General features: G+C 43.8%; 1 protein-coding gene across 4 annotated transcripts in view; it reads right to left on the reverse strand.

The window, feature by feature from the left end:
- GRHL2 (grainyhead like transcription factor 2) overlaps positions 1-27,090 on the reverse strand; it is a 168,854-nt gene that overhangs the window by 16,632 nt on the left and 125,132 nt on the right. For 3 of the 4 annotated variants that reach the window (XM_045454032.1, XM_045454030.1, XM_045454034.1), the window contains exons 9-13: positions 24,068-24,226; positions 20,464-20,551; positions 19,855-19,994; positions 14,881-14,912; positions 3,033-3,127 (exon numbers count right to left, since the gene is read on the reverse strand). In XM_045454032.1, the coding sequence (XP_045309988.1) occupies positions 3,033-3,127; positions 14,881-14,912; positions 19,855-19,994; positions 20,464-20,551; positions 24,068-24,226 (514 nt within the window). The remainder of the gene's footprint in view (positions 1-3,032; positions 3,128-14,880; positions 14,913-19,854; positions 19,995-20,463; positions 20,552-24,067; positions 24,227-27,090) is intronic. The other variant, XM_045454031.1, reaches the window with a different exon arrangement.

The raw sequence follows: 27,090 nt of genomic DNA on the forward strand, positions 1-27,090 counted from the left end.
TCCCTACACCCACTACCCTGGGGCGTGGCCCAGAAACACTGGGGACCTCATTCCGATGTGACCCTCCAGCCCCCTGAGCTGACTGCACTTTCTCTCTCCTTCTACCAATGATGTGGTTTCTGGCTCTAACTTCAGAGGGAGGGACAAGGCCAAGACTGAAGCCCCCTGCACCTGGCTATGCCAGGAAGAAGGTACAGTCAAGAAACCCTGCTGAGGGGCGCCTGGGTGACTCAGTTAAGCGTCCGACTCGATGTCAGCTCAGGTCATGATCTCATGGGTCGTGAGTTCAAGCCCCACACCAGAGCTCTGTCTCTCTCTCTCTCTCTCTTTGCCCCTCCCACGCACTGTCTCAAAATAAAGAAATAAACTTTAAAAAAGAAAAAGAAAAAAGAAACTCTGCTGAGCCTCTGACCATAGTCAAGAGAGCTACAGTCACCACCAGAAAGAATGAAGTTGGAGCCAGAAAATGAAACCCCACTCTAACTCACACTCCTGCCCCTTCTTCCCACCCCTCCCCAATCCCCAAGGACGTCATTAAAGCTGCTTGCTTTATAAAGGCAGAGTCTATGTGAATGCACATGGGTTCTGCCTACATTTTCTTTCTGTAGACAGCAGATGTTCAGTTTGTGCACGACAAAAAAGAAAAAAAAAAAAACCCTGAAGTATTGCAAAGTTTCTTCTCTTTACCAAGTATAAAAATAAACTACCAATTAAATAAACACATTGAGCGTGTCTCCAAAGATGTCAAAACTTAGTCCTTTGGAAGGAATATTTGATAGTTTCCATTTCAGCTAAAATGATCTGGTGACCTGACGGCAATGTAAGAGGACTCAGCGTCAGCAGTACAATGAGAAACAATTAGACCACAGGTCCCCCCCCAGGTACAACTAGATGAGGAAAATTCAATTTTAAAATATGGCGGCTGTTACAGCGAACCTTCTATAACTTCTTCCTGCAGCCACCAACAGAAAAATGTACTTTCCAGCAGGCTGACACTAAGGAAACCCCAAACAGATTCTATTAAAATGAGTACTGCTTCCATTGGGTTTACAAACTTCTTTTAAAATCATTGTCTTTGAAAGAGCATGGCTGATACTCTTGCCCCAAGTGTCACCGTAAGGGGTTAAAGGCGGGATGGAGGCGTGTTGACGGGCTGTGGGAGAAACAGGGTCGTGCCACCATCCCCCGCCCACCCCCCCTACCCCCCCCCCCCCCCGGCTGGGCATGCTGACAGTCACACAGGGCACGCTGGGCTCACAGCACACCCCCACAGCCTGCCCCAGGGCGTCCGCTTCTGTCACTGTGCATCTGAGGGAGGACACTCAAATAATCAACTCCATTAACGATAGCATTAAGGACCATCTTGCATCCCAGACACCACAGGAGAGGCAGACGGCCACAGGGGCAGGCTCCAAGTGACTCCCACGGAGCCACCCAGAGAAGTAGCTACCAAGGCAGAACAACAAAGAATGGCACTGGTGATAATTACGATCATTTTCTCTCCTGGAGAACTTCCAAGGAATAAACAATAGCAACCATCACTGACCCTGATTCCTCCTGTTTGTCAAAGACCAGCTCAGACTGGGAGCTCCGGGCGAGGGGCTCAGGAACTCCACTGTCCTTTTTCCAAAGAAAAGCCACTCCCAGGAGAACATTTCTCTATTGCTGGTGGGTTGCAGCGCCCTCATGTGTCTCTATGATTTAGATGTTTCGAAGGCCGCAGACTTGCTTTTTTGTCACAGCCCCATAAAATTCCCAGTGGCAATTTTTGTACTGACCTCACAGTCTCAAACTAATCTGAAAAACAACCATTGGACTAGCCAGCATGCACTAGATATGGATGGGAGCTACAATTCCTGTCGCCTGTGTGATTCTTCATTTCCATATAATTCTGCCTTCATTCTGAAGTATGCGATATAAAAGGCACGCGGGAATGGTGCTCAAAATGCACTTGAATGTTTGATGGTAAGCATGTGAGATCAGCCAGTCTTTTAAAGGTATAAATGTTGTTAATGTAATTAACACCACCCAGGTATTCATGCTCTTTCCATTTTGAAACACGAATTACTTATTCACGATGAATAGACCGTAACTAGATGCAGACCTAATAATAAAACTCACAGCTACAATAGTGAACAGCGTGCTTACTATGTGCTAGGCCCCTGAGTTAAGTGTTTTACATACATTAAAGTTCACCGGTCCTCACACGGACTCTAAAGGTAGGAACTCTTGTCAGCCCTGTTTTACAAATGAGGACTTGAAGGGGCAGGGGGTTCTTCCCAAGGTCATACAACTCTGAAGGGCTGAGGTAGGCTACAGAGGGGATGCTCTTGACCATTATGCAAATCCCATTACAACAAACAGAAAAGAAAATGTCTCATTAGCAAACGACTCAAGCCTGTGTGGACGGCGAACATATTTAACCTGGTAACCTGACTCACTGAAATTCCGATACCATATGTCTAAGATCTCTGGAAGCTCCTGGTGTTGGCTATAGCAGGATATGGGGGGAAACGGCCATTCACCACACTTTCCTCTTGCTCCAAGGAAGGCCAGTGAGTCACGTAGAGCCTCGACATGCTGAGCAAGACATTGACACACTCTCGCTTTGTTTCTTACTCTCTTGATGAAGTGGAGTAAGATCCTTGACTGCGAGAAAGTCAGTTGTGAGGTCAGAACTCACGTATTTGTACGAGGTTAATCCTTTGCATCTATGGAACGATTCTTATGAGATGCTATTGTCACATATGCAGCACAAGTTTCTTTTTAACCTCTGACCTCACTGGTTACGTTTCTCCCAAGGCAAAGGAGAGAACCGGTGCCCAGAAAGAATAAATGTTTGCTTATGGTGCTTACAAGGATACGACTGAAAGTGAAGGAAAAGACTGTGGACTTTCCTGTGTCAATAAACAATCCCCAGGCCAGCCCTGAAGCATAGGGCCTGGGCAGGGCTGCACGGTCGTCCCCGTGAAGCACCCCCACCATTCATGATGGGAGGGTGGGTAACCTTGGCAATGCCAGTGAGGAGATACCTCGCTTCATCCCTTCTTCTTTCATCTGCTTAGAAGGTGCTGGGCCAAACTCCTCTTCCATGGGCCTGAACATCCGTTTGACAAGGACACTGCTGCTAGAAAAGATGGGCAGAAATTGTTAAGTAGAGCATGCAGGGGGCCAAAAGAAAGGTTCATGTGTACGTTTCTGGGGCTTTTTCTTTTGCTTATACCATCCTTAGTTTTCCACAACTGGATCCACTCAGCAACCTCCCTCCTCCCCCTACAGGTCCCAGGTCATCCCTGTCTGGGGCAGAACACACGTGCCAATGTCTTTGGGGCATGGATCAAACACATACTCCTCATTGCTGAATATGGACCCAAGATGAGACCTCTGGGTTTCAGCCACTCCATCCCACACCTAACCTCCTTCCTGCTCGAAAGATCAGGGCTGGGGTGGGGAGAGCAGGAGTGAGCCCTGGGGTCTCTGTGGTCTCCAAGTTATCAACCCCTCCCATCTAGCTGGGGCCTGAGTGTTCTGCACTTTCTTGCCAGCCCCTGAGGGCACGGGGGGGGGGGGGGCGCCTACGGAGATGGTATGGGCTCGCCTGGCTGGCTGTCATTTCTGAGGCTGCCCCGACTTTCTGCTCATCTATGGCTCTGTCTGGCTGAAGTAGATGGGACCGCAGTGGTGGAAGTTCTCGAGAGACCCTAGACCTTGGCTGCCCAGCCGTTTCCTCCCCTGGATCCCCTCCCTCAACTCCCTGGATCCCATACGGTGCTGGGTCCCCACATGTCCCCACCGGAGCCGTGCTGGTGGTTCTGCATTTCCTCCCAAAGTTCCTGACCATTCTGGCCTCTTTAAGGAAAGGGAGAGCTCTTTGAGAGGAATGGAGTTTAGAAGGACAGACTGTCATTGAAGAGAAGTCAGTGATGCTGGGTACTGCAGGCTGCAGGTGTGTGCCAAATGCATATGCTGAAACCCCACTCTCCAGTAAGGTGACATTCAGGGGTGCGGCCTTTGAAAGGTAATTAGGACATGAAGGCGGAACTGCTATGATGGGATGAGCGTTTTAATAAGAAAGAACTGCCATGTGAAGACACAGCGGGAAGAGGGCCATCTGCAAGCCAGAAGAGGGTTCTCACCAAACACCAACCATACGGGCACCTGATCTATCTCAGACTTCTAGCCTCCAGAACACAATTCTGTTGCTTAAACCACCCGGTTTATGGTATTTTGTTATAGCAGCCTGAACGGGCTCAGACACGGAGAAAATGCTCCTGAATGAGGTCTTGGTATTCTTCAAGCCCTCAAGGGAGTAGACAGACATTGAGAAATTTCTACTGTCTCTGGAGATGCCTGGAACCAGGCACGTGAAGCAATGCCAGACAGGCAGTTCAGTAGAACTGTTAAGAAGTGAACTCTGGATCCAGACTACTTTGGTTTAAACCCCTGCTTTACAATTTACTAGCTATGGGAATATGGACAAGTTCCTCAACTGCCCTGAGTCTCAGATTCCTGTCTTTAAAAGGAGGCTGTTGAAAGAATTAAATAAATTCGACATACAGAGAGCACACACAAGGTTGCCTGCTATAAGTGCTACTTGTTAGAGATGATGAGGACAATGATGATTAAAGGTGGAGAGATGAGAGAGAGAGAGAGAGAGAGAGAGAGAGAGAGAGAGTGAGTGAGAGAGAGAGAGAGAGAGAGAGAGAGAGATGGAGAAGAATAAATATGGCAGAGACCTTGAAAGACATCCAAGTTTCCATGTACCATCAGAGAACAAATAGTCCACTTTGGCCCAAGTTAAGGACCCATGTTGGAAAAGCTTCCTGCACGGCAGGTTGACATTATATCAATAACAAACTTCCAAGATAATACAAACCCCTGCTTGAAAGGCAACTCCCCATTGGCATTGCTGTCATTAAGAAGCTATTTATTGGTTCTCAAGTCAAGCCAGTGGTGGGGTCCAGAGGTACAAAGTGGTACAAAAGTATGGACATCTCAGTAAGTATTTCTATTAACTCTAATAGTTTAAATTATTAAACCAACAATACTTTAATTTATCATCATATACTCTAAGTGTTTCAAAAAGGCCTATCAATTTTTTTAAATAACTTCATATTTTACAAAGTACTTTTCATCTTGTTCGTCAGTTAGGTCTCATGAACCCTGTGTGAGCCAGCCAGGGCAAGGTGTAATCTTATCCCTATTTTAGTGAATAAGTACAGGGCAATGCAGCTAATAAGTAAAACAGACTGTTTAGAGAATGTGGCTTTGAGGGACAACCTCATGATAAAGGTACTCAGAATCCGAGGTGATGATGAGTGAGGGCATGAGAAATCGATATTAAGAGTCAGCATTCTCTTTTATTCCCTAGTAAGCCAAATGGCGAACACAACTAGAGGGAAAACTCAAACTCAAGTCCCAGTTCATGCCAGTAATAAACTGTTAGGGCACTGTTTCTTCTGTCTTCACCTCACTCTGTTATCATAAAAGCAGGTCATGTTATTCCATTGTCTTGGAAATGGAGTGACCGTGACCTTGGGAACAGATGATTAAAAATCTATTCACACAGCTCCAGTCTGGTGATATTTAGTAACAGGTACAGAGCCTGAAATATCACCAGACATGCTCTCCTGCTGTGTGAGGGTTCCTAAACCGGTGATTTTCTTTTTCTCACCAAGCAAGATCTATTTATGTTTCTCCAGTTCTGCTGACTTTTGATAGCACCCAATTCTGAGCCATGACAAACTCTGCCATTAAAATAACATCTTGGATAAACCACATGTCTCTTGGGAGGGCAAAAAAAAAAAAAATGCTTTTTCACACTTTTGAATCAATAAACCCAGCAGGAGTCAATCAGTTTGTGTGATCTGGATTCAAATGTTTCATTTATTTTCAAAGGCAAGAAAAGAGGGCCAGGTATGACAGACTCACTTAATAGGCGAAAAGACACAAATTCCAGGTCTCCTAATGCCTTGTCCAATTACACTGTATTGTACCACTGCGGTACCAGAGAAGGACCAGAGAAACAGAAGAAGGTGCTTCCTCTGACATCAACCTCTATTTCACTGGCAAATGTGTGGCTGTGAGTGACCCCAGGTTTAGCAGCCCATGAAGCCATTGCCTTGTGGGGTCAATCTCAGGGAAAGAAAGTCGCTGAGATACACACAAACTGCTAAGTCTCATCAGAAAAAATTTGGGAAGGTGTTCAGCTCTGAGGCCTGGGTCTCTGGCCACACCTGCCAAGCTGAGGTGCACTAGCCATTTGCCCCTAGTGAGGAGGCAGCAAAATAAAGCGCAGAAATGAGTTGCAGCCACCATGGAGACACAGTGTGTCTATTTCACAACTCTGCTTATGGTCTATGTGTGCTAATTACCATGTCTGCCTCAAATAAATTGAGCTTCCTCCCCTCAGAAAATGCAGCCTCAGAAAAGAGGAGGCCCTCTTATGTTCAAGTCCTTACAAGGTCTCCCACAGTATGGAGGAGGATCTCAATTGATTTCAATAACACATGACTTGTTGGGTAATCATCCCAAAATGACTTTAATCAATACTAGTTTGGGGCAGTGACAGAATTCATCTGACCGAATTAGCAAAACACAAACAAAACCCACATCTAGATTTCATAATGATTACTGGAGTTACAAGCTCAAAAATGCAAGGAATAACCAGGTCGGTAGACCCCCGAAGGATTATTTGAAGAGGAAGTACAGATATTCCTGTTTCTGACAAGATGTTGTAGCTTGTGGCAAGCCAGTGTTCTAGCCAAGAACAATGTGAAACTGTATAAAATTTAAAAAACAAACAGAAGACCTCTTGAAGGTATTGGAGACTGCTGATGGGGCAGCCAGCGAGCGCTTCAGGAGCAGAAATCTCAGGGAAGAGAACACAAAGAAGGTGAGCTGGTGATCAGTGAGCCACTGTTCCCTCAGAGCTAGTTCTCAACTGGGAGCAGAGGGTGATCATCCGAGCAGAGGCACATACGCAGGGACAAAGGCACATACGCACAGCTTTTGGCAAACTTATGAAGTTAGAGAAACGGAAATTGGTGTTTGGTGCTGCAAAGATATCTAGGGCTTATGGGAAAACTTCCAGAGAGTAGGGAAGCACAGAGAAGTGAGCCAGACAATGTAGTATTCCTTCCAAGGCATGTGCCAAGTCGCTAAACTGCACAGGACAGGAGACTAGGAAATTAAGCAGAGGGCTCTTGAAAATCATAGAAGATGTTTGGGTAGTCTCCCCATGCTAGAGAGGCAAAAATTGGATTCCAGACCCCACCAAGAAGGAAGGCCCATAGAAAGTTTCCTCAGAGCTACAGTCTAGGGGTTAGGATAAATTAGAGGTAGTCTGAGGCTAATACAAACTGCAATCCAGCTTAGGGTCAGTTCTGCCCTGACTGGGGTATAGTGCTCTGCATTCACGCAGGCTGCATACCAGAGGATAGGGAAAACCTTCACAAGAGAAAAACATGGTCATCCAGATCTTCCGTAATTTTTACATATATTGTTCATCATTCAACTAATGCTTATCAAATACACTAATAAAAAGGACCGAGGGGAAAAAAAGACAATAGAAATATGCCCACAGAAAACACACTTCTAGCATATTATTATTTGAGTTACCAGATTTGAACATTAAAATAATTGTAATTATTGTGCTCATGAAAATAAATGATAAGGCATACAGAGCTGGAATCTATTAAAACAAATAAACCAATTGAGTGGAAATCCTAGAACTAAAAAGGACAAAAACTGAAATTAAGAACTCAGTAGATGAATTTAACAGAGTTGAAAGTTAGGTCAATAGAAAATATCCAGGCTGATGCTTGGTGAGCAAAGAAGACAGAGGTTTGAGAAAAGCACATAAAAAGCATAGGGACACAATAAAAAGTTCTAATACCCATTTATGATCTCAAAGGGGTGGAGAGAGGGAACACATAAGAAGCACTTCTTGAAGAGAGAATAGCCAATAATGTTTCCAAACTGATGAAAAACATCAACCCACAGATTCAATAAATGCTATAAAATACCAAGCAGGAAAAAGTAGAGAAAACCTACATGTAGGAACATCTTAATGAAAATTCCAAAAAACATTTTAAAGCAGCCTCCTCAAACAATAAGAAAGGGAAGGAAGGAAGGAAGGAAGGAAGGAAGGAAGGAAGGAAGGAAGGAAGGGAGGGAAGGATGGACAATTACATGTGAAATAGCAACAATAAGACAGACCTGTGACTTCTCAACAGTAATGATGGAAACCAAAACTGAAAGAAAGCAACTGACAACTTGGAATTTGGTATCTAGCAAAACTATCCTACAAAAGTGACTGTGAAAGAAAAGCACTTACAACAAGCAAACAATGAACAAACAGTATGCGAGAACTCTTTGCCAAAAGCTCAACAAGAAAAATATTAAACAGAGTTCTTCAGGCACCAGGAAAAAAAAAAATCCCAAGGCAAAACAGAGAAATCGAGGAAGAAATGAAGAGCAGTGGCAAGGGTAAATATAGGTTAAATTTACAAAAGGAGTTTTTAGTTTAAATCTTCCAGTTTGCAAAACAGCAAAGTAGTATACAAGCATGAATAACTGGTACTAATGTAAGAAACTGATGAAAGTATATTAAATATTTTTTTTTAAACTCCCCTTGCCTATCTGATACAGATTTGAGTACTACTGGGTGGGTTTTTAAATTCAATATCTAACATTAAAAAATTAAAATGTATCAATCAAAAAGCAGGCAGGCCCCTTACAACTACATACAGATCTGCCATTACTTTGAAATAAAAATTTTAATTAAAAACAGAATTGAAAATGGGAGGCAACACAGCGGCAGTCACTTGTGTAGCTATTTCTAATGTTATGAGAATCAATATCTATGGCTTGGGATAAAATTTCCAAGGACAACCTCACATATACAGATTTAAAAAGCGCTGTATCTCCACTTTGATGGTAGTGGCAAAGATTTCCCCTGAAAAACAGTGTGAGATGAGCTAAAATGTAACTTTAGTAATGAGAAAGACACTACGTCAAAGATGAATTATAAGAATTTAAAGAGCCGCCTGTTTGGTCCAGTTGGTTAAATGTTGGCCTCTAGATCTCGGCTCAGGTCATGATCTCACGGTTCATAACAGTGAAGAGCCAGCTTGGGATTCTCTCTCTGCCCCTACCCTGTTTGTAGTCTCTTTCTCTCTCTCTCTCTCTCTCAAAATAAATAAACTCAAAAAATATTTTAATAAAAAAATAAAAATAAAAGAATTTGAATAAAAGTGTTTCATAAAATGTGACAGGTTTCTAAATTATATATTATTCTTTAAATGTAGGTTAACTAAATCAATACAGCAAGTATCAGTAAATCATTGATGCTTCTGGAGATAGCCGTAAAAGTTTCACTATTCAAACTGGCTCCCAAACTTCAATTTGTTTTCATTTCCTCTTTGGGACATTAAGGAAATTGTCCTCTATTTTTTTTTAAGTTTATTTACTTATTTTGAAAGAGAGAGAGAGAGAGAGAGCGAGCATGCAAGCACATGAGGTGGGAAGGGGCAGAGATAGGAGAGGCTTTACACGGTCAGCACAGAGCCCGACGCAGGGCTCGATCTCACAAACCATGAGGTCATAACCTGAGCTGAAAGTTGGACACTTAACCACCTGAGCCACCCAAGAGCCCCAATTGCCCTCTGCTTGTAATCACCTTTGTATTCATGTTTTTGTGGTAAAACAAAGCCTATCATACCCTACATTTCATGGTTTGCTTAGCATCCCTTATCAAAGGGAACCTTATCAAAGACAAATACTTGGAGCTCTGAGAAACTGCCCCTTTAAAAGAAGTAGTGCAGGGGTGCCTGGCTGGCTCAGTTGGTTAGGCCTCCAACTCTTGATTTTGTCTCAGGTCAGGATCCAGCCCCGCCTCGGGCTCGGAGCTGGGCTTGGAGCCTGCTTAAGATTCTCCCTCTCCCTCTGCCCCTCCCAGCTGGTGCACATGCTCATGCTCTGCCTTTCTCTCTCTCTCTCAAAAAAATTGTATTGCAGAATTCTAGAAGAATTTTATTTTGTGCTGAACACAGGGTGATGACTTTTCAAATTTAATATTAAATGCACTCCCTGGTGATCGGTTAATAATCTCTAATTTCCCCAAAGGCCAAAAGGTATTGAGTTTTACTCAAAGCCTTTGCTTTCATGGTAGATGACTACCAGAATTGCCTCTTTTTCTCAGCAACACTGTGACCAAGCTCATGGTTTGGTTTGGCAAGATCTAAGTACTCTCCTTCTGGCAAGAGGAATGTTAGGGCCCTCTGCTGGCGGCACTCAGCATGAAGAGTGCAGTCACTCTGGGAGCTGTCTCTCTGAGCTGGTATGGGACCAATCTACAGGATTGCCCTGCCCAACACTTGTCTTCTGGCTTTCGTTTTCCCAAGTTTCATGAGGAGATTATACAATGGGGCTTCTTCTCTTTGAGAATGAGCGAGGAGATAAGAGAAGGTTTTGGAGAGGATTGTGGTCTGAGGATCCTAAGCAGCACCAAGGCAATGAATGGAAGATTTATGGAGGAAAATCACTTTCCTCCAGACACAGGACCACCCAAACTTGCCAAGGGTTCCTGTGCCTCAAATGCAGTGCGAAAGCTACAGAGCTGCTAGATTGAAGGGACCTCACGGCAGGAAGGAATAGGGGGCACTCCCGTGGGGACGACTGTGGCCAAGAGAGTAAGGCAAGAAGGGTTTTCCAGGAACTAGAGGTCAGATGGGGATGGAGGCCGGATCCCCAAAAGTAATGGAATAGACTTTCCCACCATGCATGACATTTCATAGCAATTTACATATGATTTCAGGGGGTTTAAAGCCCTTCCCTCTTCCCCATAAGAGCCATTCATGAATCCCTGGTTAAGGGCCTATATTCCACAGGAAATTCTTCCTGTCTGGCTTGTTCTTTCCATTCTGCTTCATCTCCCTCTTTTCCATTTCCCAATTAAGTTTCATTTATTGGGGGCCTGAAAAGGAACCTTAACAATAATAATAATAGCCATGAGTTTTGTTTTTTGAAAGCACCTTCCATAGGCCGGGACATTTGAGATACTAATGCTTTTAAGTCTATCAGTTAGGTATTATTTGCTGTTTTTAGGTAAGACTCCAAACAGTTGTTATATTAAATTACAGAGCTTGTAAAAGCCTGATTCCAATCATGGCCGACAGGCTCCTGAGCAGTGGTTCTCAAACACTGCTGAGCTTTAGAATCACCTGGGGACTTTAAAAAGGTCTCCCTACTGGGATGCCTGGGTGGCTCAGCCGGTTAAGCATCTGACTCTTGATTTCAGCTCAGGTCATGACCTCACAGTTTGTGGGATCGAGCCCTGTGTCAGGCTCTGTGCTGACAGCATGGATTCTGCTTGGGATTCTCTGTCTCTCAAATAAACTTACAAAAAAAAAAAAAAGGTCTCTGTACCTAAACTGCATCCCACACCAATTAAATAAAAATCCCCATAATTTTCATCTCCCAAGGTGATTCTAAAGTGCAACAAGAGGCCTGCTGCTGAGAAGTGGTACCCAAAGCCTCTGTATCTAACTTGTACCCTTGCCTATGAAACAAATCTGCACGGGGTCTGTTGCTTGCCAAACTCACACGAGAAGTCACCCCAAACCATCGTTTATCATCAGACAAGGAGGCAGGAACAGGCAGGTGTTCCCCTTTTTGTTCTGTGTAGGCCCTTGGCTGATGACTGCTTCCCATCCCACCTCATCTGCATTTTCTCTGGTTTCCCTCTTTAATCTCATTCAGGTTTACCAGCACGTCAGGTCACAGGCTCTACTAGTGAACGAGCCTGTGTCTGACCAGCACAGTGGCCTCGGAGCTGCTGGGGGAGGGGCTCTGGTGTGCCTCCTCCCGCTGGTGGCTGCGTGAATCCTGCTCTTAATCAGATGCCTTCATACTGACTGACTGTGCCTGGCAGAGGGTGTAGAAGTGGCCAGAGACAGCCCTGATGGAGGCTATGCAAGTGCCGGGGACGGTGACAGTCCTCGGGGCTCGGTGAGCTGACCCCCTCTGCCAGGTATATGAATCCGGGCTTGTCACAACGCGGGTCCCGTACCCCAAAAGATGAGCCGAGGATGTGCCTTTGCCACGGCCAGAAAGCTATCACGGTGAGGGCCCGTCTCTATGCCTCTTTGGCAGTCACAGATCAAGAATTAAGAGGGTTAGGTGACAGGACATGATGGCTAAAAGCAGGCCACGGGGAGAGCAGCTAGATCGGGTTCCAACCCTCTACCACTGCCCGCTGTGTGGCTTGGAACACGTTTCTCAATTCGAAAGTTCCAGTTTGCTCATTCTAAAGTGGAAGTAATTACAGCACCTTCCCCATGGGAATGCGGGGAGCATTCAATGAGACAATGCATAGAAAGCACTTAGTATGGTGCCTAGCCAACATATCCACTGAAGGTTAATTATTACTTTTACATATAACAATAGGCAACTACCAACTCCGTATTAACGCTGAAGCTCCAAAGCCACCCGCATTGCTCAACTGAACTCTAATTGGATGTATGAGAGACACAGACTTGGGCCTCAGGCCTCACGATTACACAATAACAAAGGGTAACTCTCACTGAGAAGCCAAGCCACACGAGTTAGAAGTGGGTCAACTGGCCACCTAAATGCTGCCAACTTGCAAGGAAGGACCGTGTAGGCTGAGGTAGACTCACAGGTGAGGTCTGCGCATGAAGCAGCACTTGGGTCTCAGGCACTTGTCACTTAGGAGGCTAACTTTTCCCATGAGAAGGGAAGAATGTTAGTGCTAGATGAGACCTCGAAGATCACCTCATGCGAAATCCTCATGCTACGGCTGAAGAAACCAAGGCCCAGAGACCAAGGAGCCAGCCCCAGGCCTGACACTGGTAAGCAACGGCCCAGGAGTAGAATGTGGGCTTCCTTAAGCTCAGAGTCACTGTTCTTTCCATGACGCCACACTGTCCCTTGTAAAATATGTGAGTAACAGATTAGAACCGATAGCGCTAATCTTTCTGTTCATTCCAGCCACGGCGAATATATTACCTATGTGCCAAGATAAAAAGAACAATCTAATTTGGTACTTAGCAAATTCAGAAGTCAGAATTTAGAGGCCAGATCCTGGATGGACAAGGTTCAGCTACTAACCAGCTGGGGAACGACCCCTTTGAGATTCTTTACCCTTTAGGCCAGAGGATGGCACACGTTTTCTGTAAAGGGCCAGGTTAGCAAACATCTGGGCTCTCCTACACGGGGCTCTGTTGTGTTGGAACGACTCAGCTCTGCTGGTGTAGCCACGAGGCGGCCACAGACAAGACATAAAGGAATTAACACGGCTGTGTTCCAATTAAACTTTATGGACACTTGAATCTCACAGAATTTTCACGTGCAGCACAACATCATGCTCCTTTTGGATTTTCTTTCCATTTAAAAATGTTCGGAGACAATACAAAAACAGGTGGTGGGTTGATTTGGTCCTCAGACTGTAGTCTGCCCAACTCTGCTCTAGGAAATGAACACAGCAATATCTGCTCCACTTACTTTGCCTTGAAATGTTTTCTAAGTACATATATAAATTGCATAAGCATAGGGAAGCTCTGAAAAAAATGATCTAGAGATTCCAGTTATACATGCGTAATGCAAACCAAGATTTGAGTTGTATATATGTAACATAACATAGATACTGAAGAGGAAAATAGGGTCCGGGTCACAAGAAATCATCCCAGTATAACCTCCAACTCACGTGGTTGAGGACAGATGTTTATTTCTGAGAGCCAGTTCTAAGGAAACTATTAACAAATTCGGTGGTGTCCCCTGGAGTGGGGATGCTGAAAGGTAAAACTATGTTTGAATGAGGAGGAAAGCATGAGGCTTATCTAGAGAGAACTAGAGGCAATGGGTAGAAGTCAAAAGAAGGTAGACATCAGTTCAACAGACAAAACTAACTTTCTCAGAGTGCAAGTGTCCCACGGTGTCATGAGCTATCTTACATACAGTGAGAATATTCAGGTAGAAGCTGGCTGATCACCTATCAAAAATGTGGTATACTCGGGGCGCCGGGATGGCTCAGTCGGTTAAGCATCCGACTTCGGCTCAGGTCATAATCTCACTGCTCGCGAGCTGGAGCCCCGCATCGGGCTCTGTGCTGACAGCTCAGAGCCTGGAACCTGGAGCCTGCTTTGGACACAGTCTCCTCTCTCTCTCTCCCCCTCCTCCGCTCAAGGTCTGTCTCTCTCTCAAAAATAATAAACATTCAAAAAACATTTTTTTAATGTGATATATTCTGGTACATAGCCTAGGAGAGAGGGTCAGCTAAATGACCTCGAAGGTTCCTTTTTGTCTCAAAAATTCTAGAGTCTATACAATGAGTAAATGCATAGAAAGAACCATGCAGACACTTGATGTGCAAGACAGTTGGGAGCCTTAGGGACCCCATGTAAACCCTCTCTTACCTACAATCCCATGGACAGTGACTAAGTTCTCAGCCTCCCTGGCTTCATTCACACCAGCCTCACCGTTAGCACACTAGGCCCATTTCAAGAGGTACTTGTGGGGACCCCAGTACTCAGCAGGGCAGGATGTCTGCCTGGCTGCCACCTCAAGCTCACCTCGATCCTGTGTGGGGGCCAAAGATTTCAGGAACTGGATTATCAGTGAAAAGGTGGAATCAAAGAGATGTGCCACTTAGAAAAATAGCTAGTTATTCAAAGGCAGATCATAGGAAGGAGAGATAAAGAAAGGCTTAGAAGGAGAGCAGCATTTCCCAGCCTTCCTCTCAGTGCCCAGGGTCAAGCCTTTCTCAGCGCCGAGCCCATGGTTATCCAGTGCTCTAAGAGCCATTTCTACTGACATGAACGGACTTTGGGGGTAAAGTGAAAGAACGGAGTGTCTTACCCTTCTCGTTCATCATCCGTGTTGTAATACACCTGTGAAACAAAACAATAGGCTTACTGTAGGTCAGACACAAGAAATGGAAATCTATTACGTGATGCACAGAACTTTTCCTAGGCTTACACTGTCTCTTAAAGAAGACAAAAGACAAATCTGTTTAATGATGCTGTGTGTGTGTGTGTGTGTGTGTGTGTGTGTCCCCAAGGAAATGCAGACTTAACCTCATATTCTCCCTAGGATTAATTCTTAGATTTTAAGGAAGTAAAATTAGAAATCTGATTATTATTATTATTATTATTATTAGCTCAAGTCATTCTGATCAGATTACCTACAGCTCTAAGCCAAATCTGGCTTTGGATATTAAAGAAATATTTTAGCAGGACCTAATATTTTAGCAGGATCTCTGGAGCAAGGCCTGTGAGTAACCGATCCCATAGGGTCCATAGGTGAGCTGCCTACGGCTACTGCGCTCTGGCAAAGAGAGGGGAGCAAGAGAGTCCCACACGGCGCAGCCGTAATATCACCCGGGCCTCTTCTGGCTCCCCGAAAAGGCCTGGGTTATTCTGGCATCCCGCAACCACAGCCATTTAGCGGTCAACCGTCTTCAGGCTGGAGAAAGATCATGTGCCTCTAGGAGGTGCTCCTGGCCAGAAGACCTCTGGGAACAGGTTTCTTTAGGTGGTCAGCATGGTGGCAGGCAGAATCAGATTTAAAGAACTTATGAAGCATCCATATTCTTTTATGAAACTACAGAAATCCAGAGGGGATGTGGGATGTATCTCTCGGCCCAATTATTTATAAAAATTAATTGCAGGCCTGTCTTGAGCTTTCTTTGTGTGCTTCAGGACCATTTGTGTCTGGGTGAAGAACAATACCCCCAGTTAGTATCAGACGTTTACATGTTTAACTTCAAAAGTCACTTCCGGTTCTAATGCGGTTGGTCACCGCCCCTCCGCCAGCTGCCTGGGAGAAAAGCACCTTCGCCTAGACTTCGCCTAGACTGCCGCCTTCCCTACAAACTTTCTCAAAGGCTCTTGGCAGTTCCTGGGATGCTGCCACGCCCAGATTTCCTACACGACAAGGCTGGTTACCTGCAACTCTTTGGGCACGAGTCATTCTACTCATTACTTAGATTTCCACAAGGAACTTTTTCCTCTTAATTTTTTTTATTTTTTTTATTTTTTTTAAGTAGGCTCCATGCCCACCACAGAGCCCGACACGGGGCTCAAACTCACAACCCTGAGATCAAGACCAGAGCTGAGATCAAGAGTCATACGCTTAACCGCTGAGCCACTGAGTCGCCCAGGTGCCCCTCCTCTCAAAAATTGTTATGTCTATCGTTGTATATTTTGTTTCTTCTTAACAGAAAACAGCAAAGGTAAGATGTTTTCTTCCTCCCTCCCCCAAGTTTCAGTGTGGCTCTGGAGGATCTGTCACGGTGATGTTCTAGAAATGAGACTGTCTATTTAGGTGCATATAGAGTGACCCACGTAAGTGAGGGAGCCTGGGCCATGGCACTGGCCACACAACTGGACTTTCGGGAAAAAGTTCCTGATGCCGGCCTGTTTTTTTGTTTTGTTTTGTTTTGTTTTTGCTAGTTTCTTTAAATGTGCCTTGTCTGTCTATATGACAGGGTCATGGACAGCTCTCTGAAAAGTTGATTGGTGACCCCAAAATGAAGCAGCCTTCTCTAATAAGTGTTTTCCTGCCCTCCTGGATAGCCTCTGTGACACTGTTCCTATCACTGTCCTTGAATTGTCACTTCTTCTCTCACGCAATGACCTTGCTGTTTCTTCCTTGTTGGCCGTAGGGCTTATCGCATGGATTTAATTTTTAGACAGTGTTTCTCAAACTTTAGAGTGCATAAAAAATATCTGGAGCCTTTGTCATAAAGGCAAATTCCCGGAACCCTCTTCAGAGATTTTAATGCAAAAGACTTGGACTAGGGGCGCCTGGGTGGCTCGGTCGGTTAAGTGTCCGACTCTTGATTTCCACTCAGGTCATGATCTCACACTTCGTGGGTTCAAGCCCCACATCAGGCTCTGTGCTGACAGCATGGAGCCTACTTGGAATTCTCTCTCTCTGCCTCTCCCCCATGCTACCTTTCACTCTCTCTCTCTCTAATATAAATAAATAAACATTAAAAAAAAAAAAGACATGGAATGGAATTTGGGAACCTGAATTCGTATCAAGCACTCTTGTGGTCTGGAGGAAGGCTGTTTACAAATGACAACTGGGAAGACTGTTCTTGAGGGTACGGAGGAGGAGTGCAGTGATCCTTGGGTTCAGGTGCCTTGAGGAAGGCTGATGCCTGCAAAGTGTGCGTTATCCGGAAAGATGATGCCTCTGTGTCTCACAATTTCTCCCAAGCTCCCCTTATCGTTGGTTTCTAAAGCCATTCCAGAGAAAAGCCACAGTGACCATTTGGTATTTAATGTGAGGCGAGGGAGACTGAAGATCTCCATAGTGCCTGCACATTGGGTTCATTCCCTCATACTTTTTGATAATTGTCTGATGAAGATTCCAATCCGCATATGCATCGATGAGGTAATGGAGGAGGAGGAGGGGACACGTAGGCTGACAGTGAACATACCCACTCCCCAGTCCCTGTCCTTGGGTGACTAGGAATTGCTATGCCATAGCTGATGAGCCCTCAACGTGGCTGGGGGTCTCTCACCGACCCTGAGAGCTGGAGGACTGCTCACTTTCCAGCTGCACAGGGCTTTGACGTGGCTGATTTTGACAAGGCTTGTGTCTGCAGTGATTCCTGAGCGGCACACCATCACCTGCCTTCCTCCCCTACCCAAGTCCCCATTTATGGTGAAACCGGTCCATATTTTAACTGGCCACTGCTGGATCCTGTTTTGCAGGGCAAAACCGGTCTCCACCCCCACCATGCCAACTTCTCAGGCCTTGGCACTGCCGGCTTCCCTTCTACCTCTGGATGCATCTTCCTGCTTTCTAGCTGTTCCAAGGCAAGGTAGCCTTTAAGCCCTAGCCAGCCACCGTAGGCGCTCTTGTCCTTGGGCCAAGTAAGTTGATCAACCATGGAATATTCGCGCATTGTCCCAGAGCACAGCTGACTGTGTTCCTTTGTTGCCCAAAGCTCAGGCAGGCTCCCTCACTGACCCCTTTAACTCTGACTTCGAGGCCACAGGGGAAACCTGAGGGCTCTGCAAAAGTGGCCCCAGATTGTAGAACTTAACTTCACCAATAACTCGGGGGTGCTGAGCTGCTTCGCATCTGCTATACAACCAACAAACTTTAGAGGCAACATTTCCCTTCTGATTTGGTCACAGGCTAGGAACCTAGCTCAGACACGGAGGCCCAAGTGCGGCCAGAGGGCTGACAGCCGTGAGCAGCCAGATTCGGTCTTTTCCTCTGAAGATTCATTTATACCTTTGTCTATTTCAGAGACGTGTTCCCAAGAGAACAGGTCACGCTGTCAGCTTTGACACATAGCCGAAGCCAGAATCATGACAGCAAACAGTAAGAACAATTTAACTCAATTATCCCTTCTTCTGGAAAGTGTGCATACCCAGCTTCATAAAATCCCATGGGACTAAGACTGTAACTATACAAATCACCGTTGTGCTTGGGAATTAAACAAATGAATGAAATGAGGTGCTGGCGCTCATAGCTTGATAAACCTTAACATTCTTCCTTCCCCTTTGTGTCCTTGTTCTTATCAAACAAGTCAGACAAGAATGTTAAATTAGTTTTTAGTGGAATGTACTCTAAGAAAAAAAACATGAAGTATTTTGTTACCATGCTATGTCATGACCAGCAACAAAGAACCCCGGCTGTATAACTGCTTTGTCTCATACCTATAATGAAACAACATGTGTGTTGGGGGTTGGGAGACAATAGATTCTTAAGGAGAAAGTTGAGCCAATAATGATTTCTCCTTGTAGGTGAATTCCACTGAGTGTCTGAACACTCCGAACGGAAGAAAAACTTGCGTATGTAGTATGGCCCTATTTCTCAAAACAAACCTTTCGTCAGAGGATTTTGAGTTTGAAAGAGAACTAACCCACACAAGATTCACTAAGAGCCATTTGATTTGGTGAAAGACAAACCTGCATAATGCTAGGGAAGTCCTTTTTTTTTTTCCACCCAATTTTAATTTACCACATAAAATAAGTAATACTAAAAACATTAAAGAAAGAAAAAAATCATCCATCACTTAACCCGCCTCATCAAGTGTTGCAATTTTCTTGTTACCTTCAAGTTTAGGTACATACCTAGGATCACAGTATAGACACAAATGGGTATTCTAATTTTTTCTCGCACTGAATATTATCATAACTAGTTCTTCTGTTGCCACATAATTTCCGTAATTATAATTTTAGTGGCCACATAATATTTCATCAACTTGAGCTACCATAATGAGTTAATTATTGGGTGTTTATGTTATCTTAATTCTAGTTCTTTAATTTCACTTGTAGATATAAGGAGAAGACGGAAATTACTTTTAAAAAGGCACGTCTACAATCTCATTTTTTCTTTTGGTGTGAAATTATCTACCTATTCAATGGGAACTGTTCATTTACTAAGGGAAGAATTGTTGATATGGTTTTATTTAATCGATAAAGTTTTCCTCTTGGGCAACCTTCTGAAGTTACAGGTGCAGTTTAATTTCCCACCATGAGGTGGAGCTCTGTTGCATCAGGCTAAACTCACAAGACCACAGGGACAGCACAAAACTTTTTCTCAGATTATCAGTGTCCTTACTTTCTTCCTCTTTCACTGCTTTGTCAACACTTCACTAATATCAGCTCACTCCCTTCTTCCCCTCAGCTTCCTCTCCTGAGACATTCCTTTCCATAAAAATCCATTTTCTTACAAAATGACTGACTGGAGTGCATGGAGTGCAGGGGTTATTTTCAAGGTCAACACTGCCTGATGTGATTCTGCCTGGAGGCTCCACCGGCCCCGCGGATGGATGGCAGGTGGATATTAGCAGATAGGTCCTACCTGTCCTGTCCTCTGCAGGTTTGCAAAGTGAACGTCGGGTATGAAGAGGACCGGTTGCGAGTGCAGATCAGGCATTGTTTTGAAGTAGGTGATGTCGCTCTTCTTCTGTAAAGGTATTGCCGCCAACTTCCCATCAGAGGCTGGACGTGAGAGGGTTACACGTGACTAAGAACTCTTAGCTGTGAGCCCTAGTCTGAGTTCTCTGTTTTCTCATTTGAAGCTTCCCAAAAGCCAGAGAGGTGAACACTCTTTACCATCTCCCCCTCTCCTACTGCCAAACTAACGGAAAGAGCGTGAACTTCGGGTAAGCACTCCTGAGGTGGCTCGCACCTCTTGGGCCCTCCTGCCCCTCTCTGCACCCTGGATTCCTTGTCTGGTGGAGGAGGATGTTGGTCTCCATGATATTACAAAGTCCCTCCCAACACAAACAATCTGTGATCATGTGATTCCATTTGCTTCTCCCAGAGAAAATTCACCCAGTCTTTATGGCTAGGGAAAAGCAAGCCACCCCTCACATACCCACAGTTTTGCCCACCACCCCCTTCTTTCCACCTGTTCCCCTAGTGGACCTGGCCTGGCTGGAGCCCACCCCTCCTCAGCAACACTCACAGTTGTTGCACTGGGTTTGGGAGGGCTGGCCTTTCCCCTTCTTCCTGTTCTGCTTCCTCTCTTCGTCTCGGATTTTCCTTTCTGCTCCCTGACAGGGAAAAACAATGCCAGGCATGTTATCAGAGCATGCAAGAATACTGTCAGCATACAAACCTCTAGGATAAGACACAAAACGAGGGTGAAGGGAGAGCAGGCAGCCCCGTTTCCGTTCCTCTGGCGAGGTCAGGACTCGGTTCTGAAGGTGGAGACAGATCCTCAGTCTGTAGTACATTTTCACCTCTGAGTGATCCCACTTCTTCCAGATTGCCCCCTTTTTTGAAATCCTGTCTATCTATACAACTTCAATTTTGAATCCACACAGAACGACCAGACTCAGGTTCCTATCCCAGGGAGGGGAGTTAGGTAACTTTAGTGATTATAATAAAATGTCATTAAGATAAAGCGTTGCCCTACCAATATGGTTCCTAGGCACAGGGAGAGCATTAAAGTTGAGTGTGAATTCCCTAGAAAACTTCCCCTTTGCCCATTGTCATGGAACTTTTAAAAATCATTACAGTAATGGAAATGAGGGGAGGGCTAAGGAAACTAAGTGTAAGATCATTTTGCACATACGAGTGTGATTTTGGTTTTTGTTTTAATGTGTGCAGAAGTGCTTGGGGATGGTGCTCATTCAACCAAACAGAAAAAAGTTTGGTCTATTCACCTCCTTGGGGCTCCTCTGTTCCTGATAATCTGACTTTTTCATTGGCTTCTCTTACCAGATCCCACCCTGCTTAACCAGTTGACCATCACCTTACAGCTCTTTCCTTCTTGGCCTTCAAGGATTCCCTGATTATTCTTATTATTCTTATTCTTATTCTTCTTATTCTTATTAGTCACTCTTCTTTGTCAGCTTTGCCAACTCATTTTCTTCTTCTCACTCTTCCAAATACAGATGCTCCAACAGTTTTCTTTTTCTTCCTCTCTCCATTCTTCATAGAACTTACTCTGTGCCAAATGAGTTCTAAGAGCTTTATATAGATTCTGGACAGATATAATAATGTAACCAGGTATTTTTTAAATCTTTTTTATGTTTATTTATTTTTGAGAGAGAGAGAAAGAGCTCGAGGAAGGAGGGGGCAGAGAGAAAGGGAGACACAGAATCCAAAGCAGGCTCCAGGCTCCACGTTGTCAGCACACAGCCCGATGTGGGGCTTGAACTCACGAATCGTGACATCATGACCTGAGTCGAAGTGGGACACTTAACTGACTGTGCCACCCAGGCATCCCTTTTTAGCCAGATATTTTAAATATGTTTTTATGCCAAAAAACTTCTCATTACCAAAAGGGAGTAACTGTTTTATAGTGCTTCACTTTTAAGTTTTGATTTGTCATGGATAATTATACATCATGGAAATTCACATCAAAAGGGAAATAAAATATAGAAATATATCCTTTGGAATATATCAGCATAGGTTTCCTGGGGAGCCTTTTCTACCTTCATCACTGTGACCAAGGGATCCGTGTCATCGATGAGCACCCCTATGACAGCATGCATCTTGTGGTTGAGCAAGACTGAGCAGCCTGGTTCCAGCAGATCCTTGTCTATAACGGAAAGAATGTTGACGTAGTGTTCTGAGCCCACAGATGTAGACACGATGGCATGACTGTCATCAATGATCTCTTCCAACATTCCTACCAACATTGGGGTCCCCCTCAGATCACCCACCTTTGATCTTTCCTCTTCTTGCTTTTCTTCTAAAGTCTTCATTTGTTCCTGATTTCTACTGAAGTCTTCCTCCACAAGAAGAGAGTCTTTAATTCTAACTTCGGTAATTTTAACCGGCACTGAGTGTGACGGGTCACCAGTGGCAGCTTGCTGGCAGCACCAGGTCCCTTTGTTTTCTTCTTTTTCCCCACTCTAGTTGGCACAGGAGGTTCGTATTTCATTTTCTGGTCCTTGTCATCCTTCTTACCACCTCCAGGGCCACGACCACCACTCTTTCACCCATCTTGCTTCTGCCGCTGAAACCCTGTTCCATTGTTTTAGTTTTCTACCTCAAAGACACCTATTATATGTATATTGGATCTTCTTTACCACTCTCTTACATCTATTATTTTCTTTCTCATCTCTCTTTTTTTTCTTTTGATTTTTAAAATTTTGCTCTTTCCAACTTGCATATTTCTCCTAAGGCATCCCCTGGTATATTTATTCACTCTTGTTTTGCTTCTAGTGTAGTCTTTACTTCTGAAATATTTTAATTGTTTATTTCTGAATTCTATCACAACTCTTTTCAAATCACTCTATTCTCAAGACATGTCATGCCTGAGTTTTGTGTGTGATTTATGTTGGTCTTCATGACTTCTGTGTGTTTCTTAATTGCATTTAGCTTATTTTGGAACATAAAGCTATAGGTTTCACCCGTTTCATGGGTAGGTCCACAGGGAAGTCAGTGTGATCTCAGTCTCTATTTTCATGAGATACCCATTGGGATTCAACTGTTTTTCTTTCCTGATGGTCATTTTTAAGTGAAATGAATGGACCTGGATAGTTCTGCTAGCTTCATGGCTCTCATGCTCTCTCTTCAGATGTGTTCACAAAGTGATATAAAAAACAAAACAAAACAAAACAAAAACAGTCTTGTATTTCCTGAGATCTGTCTACTCCATATCCTTTCTCTTCACCCTTTTTATTTGGAATTTCTCTTTACTTTATACCTTTTTTTGGGGGGGGGGAGGGGAGTGGGAGGAGTCCAATTCAACTTGGATTCTACTCCTAGCAGCTTTTTCTCAGTGCAGAGTTTTGCCCTAGAAGGGAACTTAAATTTATAACTTTCAGCAGTTCAAAGAGCCCCAAACACTTCAATGTTCCATCCCTTTGCACCCAACAGCAATAGCAAATTGGAGTCTACAGAATCTGTACCCTCCCACCCCAGTTTCACATACAGTCCTCAGATGGCACACTTCACTCTCTAGTGAGTACCTGGGGCGATTTTGTAGGTTACCTGTTCTTTGGTTATCAAGTAGCCCCACTGTTTTCCCTCGTGATGCTGATACCATACAGGTCTCAAAACTGTTGTTGCTTATTCCCACTCATATTTGGGATTTATAAGGATCTCATGCCACATAATCATAGGGTTTTAAGCTTTGCCATTCTAATTGTTGTATCTCTTATAGTGGGATTCAGAGTGACTAAAAAAACTGTATCTCCTCCTGAGTGCATGTTTACTAATAAGCTTATTTTATAGGTGCCATTTCCATTCCAAAAAGCTCTAAATGAGATCCCATTTAACTCATAAAATAATACAGCTTATACTGATATGCTCTGGGACAGGCTTATACCTGGTAAAATTATTAATCTATTATTTCAGTTATCTAAGTGAATTAGACTGATGGTACAGTGCAGTGTCAATCTGTCATTAAATTAGTGGTGAAACTGATTGACTAATAAAAGAGTTGACTGATGACTCCCTAGATATCTAATAGGAATTGAAAATGACAGATTACAACTCCCAGTGTGATAAGGTAATTACTTTGACACCACCAGACAAGAGAAGGTAACAAGGGGGAAACGTCATTGAAAGTAGTATCTAATAACAAAGATACCTTTATGATCTTTACTCACTTTGTCGCAGAAGACCTTGATCTGGCAGTAAGCTCTATGAATGGGCTTATTGCTACGATTATTGTAACTGTATGTATCAATCTGAATCATCAAAGGAAGTCCTTTCACCCCTTTCTGGGACGAGAAATCTGTACTCAGGCAATTCACAGTGATGAAAATCTGAGGGTGGGAGAAAGAAAGGAAAAGGTCACAAGTCACTATAAAAAGGATCTATTAAAAAATGCATAAGCCTAAGACCTAGAATCACAACACTACACAATCTTATAAGGACAAGTGAAGAACATTTGGATACGCTGAAATAAGAACATGCTGAGCACATGAAACATTATATATATCGTAATTTATAATTTAAATATATAAAAATTGTTGCTTTCCTATTAAATCTTGAAATAGACAATTGATGCTTTCCTTTAGGCATATCAGCAAAGTTTTACCTATTTTTCAAACATGCATAAATCAGATATGTAAACCACTATCTCTTCAACATATTAAAGCTGTCACTTCTAATATTACATCACTTTCTCAAATCTCTGACCTGTGGGATAAAACAAAACCAAAAACAAAAGTAGGGAACATTTCCCCTTGCACACTACTGCATTGAAATAGTTATTTGTTTATATATCTGTTTTTCCTCCTTGACTATTAATTTTGAGATTTGAGACCATTTCTTACTATTTTTGTATTAGGCGTACCTAATGTAGAGTGTGGTGGAGAACAGGCATTCAATAAACGTGATGAGGGGCGCCTGGGTGGCGCAGTCGGTTAAGCGTCCGACTTCAGCCAGGTCACGATCTCACGGTCCGTGAGTTCGAGCCCCGCGTTGGACTCTGGGCTGATGGCTCAGAACCTGGAGCCTGTTTCCGATTCTGTGTCTCCCTCTCTCTCTGCCCCTCCCCCCCTTCATGCTCTGTCTCTCTCTGTCCCAAAAATAAATAAACGTTGAAAAAAAAAATTTAAAAAAAATAAATAAATAAAAATAAACGTGATGAATCCATCAATAAGTTTATCTGTAGAAAAACCCCTAAGTTTTATTTAAGTTTATTTAATTAAAAAAATTTTTTTTTAATGTTTATCTTTATTTTTCAGACAGAGAGAGACAGCATGAGCGGGGGAGAGGCAGAGAGAGAGAGGGAAACACAGAATCGGAAGCAGGCTCCAGACTCTGAGCTGTCAGCACAGAGCCCAATGCGGGACTTGAACTCGTCAACCGCGAGATCATGACCTGAGCCAAAGTTGGACGCTCAACCGACTGAGCCACCCAGGCGGCCCAAGTTTATTTAATTTTTTTTTAGTAATTTCTACACCCAATGTGGGGATCAAACTCATGACCCCGAGATCCAGAGTCGCAGGCCCCACAGACTGAGCCAGTCAGGCTCCCCCGAAAAGCCCAAAGTTTTAGTTCTAGCTCCAACATTAACCAGCTAAGAGACCTCAGACAAGTCACTTACTGTCTTTGGTTTTCAACTTTTTTCTTAAAATTATTTTCAAAATCCTTCCCTGAAGGATGAAAATGTAAATTATTTAATATTCTGAAAACAATTGCATAGATGCATTATGTGACCCATATTTTATTTGGTCCCACTGAAATTTTCATTCACTCTCAAACCCTTGACCTTTGGTGTCACAGCGACATCAAAAAGAACAGTCCTGCAAAAGCAAAGAGCCGCTGGCATGAGCTGCATTTTAAAGGCCGTTCAAATCTTTGATTTTACTACCAGGATTGATCGAATTCATTTTAAGCTCTATTGCCTGTAGGTTTTTGGTAATTTATACAAGCAGATATCTCATTTTTAGTGCTATATCGATACAAAGATCATTTTTTAATTTTGTTTCTGAGCCCCTTACTTGGTCATGAGAAACACAGCAATAACGCACCACATCAACAACAAGGCTAAGATGAAATGTCTTAGTGACATGCTAATTACAACAACCTTGTGCACTGTGCCACAGACCCTCACTTTTCCAGCCATCATATGAAAACAAGTGCCTAGAGACGGTGTAACCATGGATATCTTCCATTCATTCATTCATTCATTATTATTCATCCTATAAACATCAACACAAGCCCACTGTAAGTCAAACACAACATTAGACATTGAGGACAGAGAACAAAGCCAGACCCCTGCTTCATGTAGTGGACGGTCCAAGGGGAGGACAGAGGAGTAATCCAGTAATAACCAACACAGGGTGGTCAAGTACAGAGGTCATGAGAACACAGAACACGGCACTGAACCTGGAGGACATGTGTGAAGCAAAGCCCGCACAGACACTGGGATGAGACTATGGACTATCATTATTTTGTAATGGTAGAGAAAAAGGACTCAAAATTCAAATGTCAAGTGATTCAGGGGAACTGAGTGATAAAGACCACTGAGAAAGACTACACCAGGCCTGTCTCTCTTCCTGAACTTTCAGGGTAAAAGTAGACAGCAAAGGCGGTCTGCTGCTCCTGGAGATGCCCTAACTGCAGAGAACACTGATGTGTGCCACAAATATTTTTAAATACCTACTATGTTCCTGAGACTGTGCTAGGGACTAGGACAGATGCACCCATTGTAGTCCTGTAATCACGGAAGTCAGAGGCCAGATGGGGAGAGAGAAGCAACATGATGGAGCTCTAAAGACTACAACAACGTCGTCAAATGCTGATCTTTAGGTCAAACCGACAAATAAAAGTATACTTTCCTGGGAACACTTGACTTCTTCTATTGTTATTGTTATTACTGACAATAGGCTTATCTTGGCCAGAATGTATAAAACACAGCTTTCTATCAGCAAATCAATGACCACTCTGGGGAACTATGCCATTGTCCATATTTTTGACCATGGATTTCATACAGAAATCTTTCTGTAGTGACTATAACTCACAGGGGGGCCTCAGTACAGACTGGTTCTTTTCTACTCCCTCATAAAACCTGCCTAGTACTACAGAATCCAAAAGAGAAAAGTGTTCTGATGTATATTTCCTAAGGTATTAGGGTTCACACTTGGGTCAGTGAATTAACCCATACATCACACACAGT

The sequence above is a fragment of the Leopardus geoffroyi genome, chromosome C3 (genome assembly GCF_018350155.1).
Source record: "Leopardus geoffroyi isolate Oge1 chromosome C3, O.geoffroyi_Oge1_pat1.0, whole genome shotgun sequence".
NCBI lineage: Eukaryota > Metazoa > Chordata > Mammalia > Carnivora > Felidae > Leopardus > Leopardus geoffroyi.